This window comes from Tarenaya hassleriana, unplaced genomic scaffold (genome assembly GCF_000463585.1).
Source record: "Tarenaya hassleriana unplaced genomic scaffold, ASM46358v1 Cleome121, whole genome shotgun sequence".
NCBI lineage: Eukaryota > Viridiplantae > Streptophyta > Magnoliopsida > Brassicales > Cleomaceae > Tarenaya > Tarenaya hassleriana.
This window is the reverse complement of record NW_010962504.1, coordinates 110,705-116,986: the sequence shown is the minus strand read 5'-3', so window position 1 is coordinate 116,986 and position 6,282 is coordinate 110,705. Positions and strand designations below refer to the sequence as shown.

Genomic DNA, 6,282 nt, shown 5'->3' with positions numbered 1-6,282 from the left:
TCAGCAGAGATTTGGACCGTCTCGTTCCCGATCGGGACCGAACCGTAGTTCAAAAAAGATAAATCGGGGTCATCCGTCTGATCCGGTCAACCAGTCTGATCGATCTGCCCTCAGATAGGGTCAGATCGTTTGGTCTGGAAGAATAAACTGATTGGTTTGCCTCGGGTTTTTGTCTAGTTCGAGTTTTCGTTCGGACCCCAGGTCGAACCATCTCAGACCGCTCGGTCTGGAGAGTCGGACCGGTCGATCTGGCTGACGTCTTCTTCGTCTGGCCATCGCAAAATTTTACGAACCCTAGTCCAACCCGAACCTGAGCTGCACTGTCCAGACCGGGGGTGCCTTGGAAGTTGCAGTTCGAATTCTTGCACTAAATCACGCAACCAATAGCTCAAAACATTCCATAGCACATCAGAACATTAATCCAAGGTCGAACACGCATGAATCGCACTCAAAAACACACAAATCTCCATTTTCAATTTGAATAGGATTTTTGGATTTAATCCAAAAACACTCACCTATGTTGTTTTTGAGCTTTAGAGTTGGTTTCTGAGGTTTTCTAGAGTCAATTCATTGGTTTTCCAGTCGTTTTCTACATGAAATAAGCTTCGATTTTGGGTTTCTTGTTCTAAAATGAGTGTAAGAGTGGTTTATGAGAGTGAGAAAAGTGTGGGAGAAAAGAGGAGTGGAGTTCGTGCAAGGAAAAGTGGATGGTGACTGAGCTAAGCGGGAGGTGTCACACACCAGAGGAACGAGAAATTGTGGTGGTGACTCTGCAGGGGAGAGGCAGCGCGTGAAACTGGATGTTGCCCCGTCAAACCGTTCGGTTTGCTGTTCAGACCATTCGGTCTGCCCATAGAAATTCCGGATCGTTCGGTCCGTCGGGTCAGACTGTCCGGTCTGTTCCGTTTTTCTCCGTTTCTCGTTTTCTCGTGAATGGCATTCCACCCTGACTGTGTTGGTGGTCCAGATCAGTCCACGCTTATTTCTCCTCTTCTTTGCTTCGTTCGGGCCATAACTCGGTTCTGGTTTGATCTAAGTCTAGTTCGAGGTTCCTCGAGCAATTTTTGGCTCATACGGGTTTCTACAGTTAGATTTTAGATATGAAATTTACGGAGCATCAGAATTGTAAATTTTTTGACGATCAGTCCGTTGAAATTGCAGTGGAATATTCTTAATGGAGAAATTCATTGAAAATTTCTGTTGGAATTGACCTGTTTTTTGTAATGATACTAATATGAAGTATCTATTTAAAGAGAAGTCCAAAATTAAGTGTGTTCACTTTGAAGTAGTATTAAAATAGGTTTTCTCTTGGAAAATACTCCCATGAAGTGTATAAGGATACTTAAAGGTCTCGTGTTGATCGATGATAACAGTTTTAACGTCTGTAACATCTGTGGACGTTATAATTTTGATCGAGTGCTATAGAAACAAGATAATACTCATTCGGGATTAGTGTCTGGGTGCGTAATTGATTAAATTACAAATCAAAATCAATAATTTGCCAAAATTATGAAACTACCATTGTGTTTTCTGTCATTTTATGTCTTTACAACAGTTCTGACCTACAGAATTTTTTGTGTGCATGCTCATGGTAAAATGGTAGACTTTCACTTCTTAATCATTAAAACGTGCTCCTTAAAGAATTTATCAGAAAACTAAATCAGAGAAGAGAAGTCATAGAAGGAGAAGAACAAGAACTGTGTTCGGTAGAAAATTCTGGAAAAGATATTTCACTTCTCTTGATATTATTCACAAGTGATTGTTTACATATTATAGACATTTCCAAACAAAAAGAAAAGGAAAGTACATTAGGGAATATTAATATAATACAATCAAAGGTAGTTTACCATATACAGAGATTCAATCATGCCGCAGAATTAATCTTGAAAATATTTTTCTGATGGATGGGATCTTTCAGCAAACCTTCTGTTTGCTTTCGGTTTTGTCCAGTTGAGTGTTGCTGAAGAAAACATGTTCTTCATCTTGACTTCGTCTCTCTGTCGATGGATCATCTCGGCTTTTTGGTGACTCAGTTTGATATTCTCCAATATTCCCCCTCAAGATTGGTCGGCGATATTCGGTAAGACCAATCTTGAAGAGAATTTTGTTAAGAACAAACGAGCTTGTCGCCTTGGTGAAGATGTCGGCAAGTTGGTCTTGACTTCGTGTGTACATCGGAGATATTGTCCCGTTTGTGATTTTCTCTATAAATAAAGTGGCAGTCGACTTCAATGTGCTTCATCCTCTCATGAAATATGGAGTTAGCTGCAACATGTAGAGCTGCTTGGTTATCACAATGGAGTGGAACCGGTTGCGTTGAGTCGATTCCAAAGTCCTTCAAGAGTTGCTTTAACCATATGATCTCGCTTGTGGTGTTTGCCCTGGCTCGGTATTCGGCTTCCGCACTCGACCTTGCTACCATGGTTTGTTTTTTGCTTTTCCACGTAACAAGATTGCCTCCGATGAATGTGCAATATCCGGTCGTAGACTTTAGATCCATCATATCGCCTGCCCAATCCGCATCGCAATATCCAATGATCTCCGTATGATTGTTGTTCCTCATCCATAGACCTTTGTTCGGTGTCCCTTTCAAATACTTCAATATTCGATCCACTATTTGCCAGTGAGATGTGGTTGGTGCATGTATCCATTGGCTAACCTGATGCACAATGAAACTTAAGTGAGGTCGTGTAATTGTGAGGTAGATGAGCTTACCGACAACGCGACGATACTGCTCTGCATGCTCAAGACATTCCCCCTCGCGTTGATCTTTGAAATGCTCCTCAAGCGGTGTTCGAACGAGTTTAGTTCCAAGTTTTCCTGTCTCGGTAAGAAGGTCAAGAATATATTTGCGTTGTGAAAGAAAAATATCATTTGTGTCCCGAGTTACTTCTATCCCAAGAAAATATTGTAGCGGGCCAAGATCTTTAATATCAAAAACTGTTTTTAAATAAAGTTTTATATCCTCAATACCACTCGTATCACTACCCGTAAGAATTATATTGTATACTAAAAGAACGATACCCGTGTTGGTTGAACGAATGAACAAAGAATGATCGGAATGGCTATGGAAGAACCCGGTGGTGAGCAACGCATCATGTAATTTTTGATACGACGCACGGGGAGATTGTTTCAACCCGTAAATGGCTTTGATGAGCCGACAAACGCGATCGTCGTTAGTGTACCCCGGTGGTGGTTTCATATAGATCTCCTCTTCAAGATCACCTTGAAGAAAAACATTCTTGACATCAAGCTGCTATAATGACCAACAAAGATTAGCCGCAAGTGAAAGGATAACACGAAAAGAGGGAATTTTAGCAATGGGAGCAAATGTGTCAGTGTAATCTTCCCCGTAAGTTTGGGTGAAACCCTTTGCAACCAAACGTGCTTTGTACTACTCCACCTCACCGTTGCTTTGATATTTTATTTTGTAAACCCATTTCGAGCCGATGGCTTTCTTGTCGGGAGGGAGAGCGATGAGCTGCCAAGTATTATTGCGTTCGAGAGCTGCAATCTCCTCTTGCATGGCTTGAACTCACATCGGGGACAGTTTGGCTTGCTCGTAATTTTGGGCTCAATTTCCTGTGTTATAAGACTCAAGAAGGATTGTGCATGAGATGGAAAATCGGATAAAGAAGCAAAGGAGTTAATCGGATGAACCACATTGGCGAGATGACTTTTGGCATAGGCCAAAATTTTCCAGTTGGTTTGCGATCAGGGACCCTCGGCGTAATGGAGGTGGAGATGATTGGTCACTGGGGTTTATGCTGGCATCAACAACTTCAAACACAGGGGACAAATGGTCCCTTTGACTTTGACTTTGACTTTGGTGTTGCTGATCCATAGCTAACGTGGGAAGTGTTAGTTGTTTCCTTTGACTTTGAGTGTTCAGATCTCCATCGGGAAGAAAAGAGGTTGGGTCATGCACGTCCGACGACGAAGGGATTCCTGCAGGGTTAGAAGACCAAGAAACAGGAGGGAATATATCAAGGTCAAGAGAAACCTGTGGGGAATCACCATTTATCGGGTGGTCATTAATCGGAGCTTGCGGTGATGACGATGGTGACGGAGACGGAACGTCGTGGAAGTCGAGACGTGAAGCACACGGAACAGGCGAACTTTGTTGACCCCCAAGACGTTGATAAGAGTTGGTTGGGATAAGGGTTGAAGTATGTTCCTTGCAGTACGAGATTGTCCAGGTCCTTCCAGTTTTTGGCATCAAAGTAGCCAAGAGTTTCTTCGAACTTGACATCCCTTGAAGTGTATATTCTCTTGGAGTCGGGGTGATAACACGTGTATCCTTTTTGGTCCGGTGGATAGCCCAAGAAGATACATCGGATGCTCTTCGGTTGGAGTTTGTTTCGTTGTCCTTCATCAACATGAACAAATCAAACGCAACCAAAAACGCGGAGATGATCAAGAGAGTCATTACGAGAATAGAATACCTCAAAAGGCGATTGATGACGAAGAATTTGAATGGGGAGTCGGTTGAGTAGATAACACGTCATCTTAACCGCATCACTCCAATAGATTTTGGGCACATGACGATGATAGAGTAGAGTTCTAGCAACCTCCATTAGATGTCGGTTTTTCTGCTCGGCAACACCATTTTGTTGTGGTGTGTTCGGGCAGGAGCATTGATGAACAATGCCGTGGTGGTTGAGGAAGGACCGAAACGCATGACTCGTGTACTCACCGTCATTATCCGTGCGAAGACACTTGATGTTTCTGACAATTTGATTAGTAATAAAAGCATGGAACACTTTGAACGTATCAAACATGTCGCTCTTGTGCTTCAAAAAATATAGCCATGTGTATTTCGTTTTTTCATCTATAAACGTGACGAAATATTTATAATGATCTCATGAAAAACAAGGTGATGTCCACACATCGGAATGAACCAAATCAAATGCATTATCATAAATTGTCTTTGAAATAGGAAATACCGATCTACAATGTTTACCAAGCACACAAGCTTCACAAAAATTATGGTCCATAACATCCTTGGTGTTTGGAACAAGTAATCAGAGTACTTTATTATGCGGATCTCTAACCTAGCATGCCATAAAGAGTGCAAAACATGAAAAATAGAATGAACGGAACTATGAAAATCTTCGAGATAGTATAGGTTGCCATGCTTGATCCCCTTGCCAAGCGTGACGTCGGACTTAATATCCTGAAAGAGGACGCCATTAGAATCAAAAGTAACACGACAAGAAGTGTCATGAACGAGTTTAGAGATAGATAGCAAATTTATACTAAAGTCGGGAACATATAAAGCCGAGAAATCCTTACCAAATAAACGAACCATACCGTGGCCTTTAATAGGCACAAACTTACCGTTAGCAACCGTTACCATACCACATGTTTGTTCAAATGCATAGAATAAGGTCTTATCATTAAACATGTGAGTGATTGCTCTGGAATCAATTACAATATGTGGAGTAGAAAGAGCAGAAAAATTACCGCTATCTTTGTCCTTCATGGAGAGGACAAATTGCTTAAATTCCTCTTGTGTAAAGGAGATAGTGTTGTCTGCGTTCATCGCGACACCTTTGGTCGGGGGATTCTCGCGATATCGAGATGGCTTGAGGTGTGGATTAAGGATCCAACACCGATCTTTTGTGTGTCTAGCCTTCTTGCAGTGGCCGCACATCGGACATTTCTCCTTTGGAGACGGGAGAAGAGGCAGAGCCTTCTTGGAATAATGTGCCATCTCAAGTGGTCCTGCAAATAAATTCCTTCCACCCTCCTCACGTTTGATCATCATACATATCTCGATAAAAGATGGAAGTTTGGACTGACGGAGGATATGATAGACTAGGTCATTGAATGACGCATCAAGAGTAAGAAGGAGGTCGAAGACCTTGTCTTCTTCCGCCTGTTCAATCGCAACTTTAAGATCTACAGAAGCTGGTCGAATCTCCTCAAGTTCGGACCAGAGAGCCGTGTAGACGCCTTGGATTTGATTAAATGGCTGACCTTGTTGCTGCAAGTTGGACAATTTTTTCTTAATTTCATAAATACGGTTTATATTTGATAAGTTACCGTAAACTTCTTTGAGTGCATCCCATAAAGCTTTCGCCGACTCCATGCCAATAAAAGATTGGAGCACATTTTGATCGAGGGAACCTTGCAAAAGAACCAAGGCAAGTTGTTCATCTTATGCCATTTTGCTTTTTCCTCGGCGGTGACAATCGGTTGTGGTTTCTTAGGTGGTAATTTTAGTAAAGTTTTCAAGTTTATCTTTAATTAAAAATATTCAACTTGGAAATGTGATTT

At 41.8% G+C, this 6,282-nt stretch overlaps 1 protein-coding gene across 3 annotated transcripts; it reads right to left on the bottom strand.

Annotated features, from left to right (window-relative positions):
* Window positions 1-1,761: 1,761 nt before the first annotated feature.
* Window positions 1,762-4,561, bottom strand: LOC104807063 (uncharacterized mitochondrial protein AtMg00810-like). 3 transcript variants are annotated; one of them, XM_019201786.1, is made up of 2 exons: window positions 4,446-4,561; window positions 1,762-4,369 (listed from the first exon to the last, which is right to left on the bottom strand). In XM_019201786.1, the coding sequence occupies exon 2, from the start codon at window positions 3,200-3,202 to the stop codon at window positions 2,108-2,110; it is 1,095 nt and encodes a 364-aa protein (XP_019057331.1). In that variant the 5' UTR covers window positions 3,203-4,369; window positions 4,446-4,561; the 3' UTR covers window positions 1,762-2,107. The 3 variants fall into 2 exon arrangements, with proteins under 3 accessions (XP_019057331.1, XP_010530477.1, XP_019057332.1); XM_019201787.1 differs by having other exon boundaries at window positions 1,762-4,343.
* Between the last annotated feature and the right edge of the window lie 1,721 nt (window positions 4,562-6,282).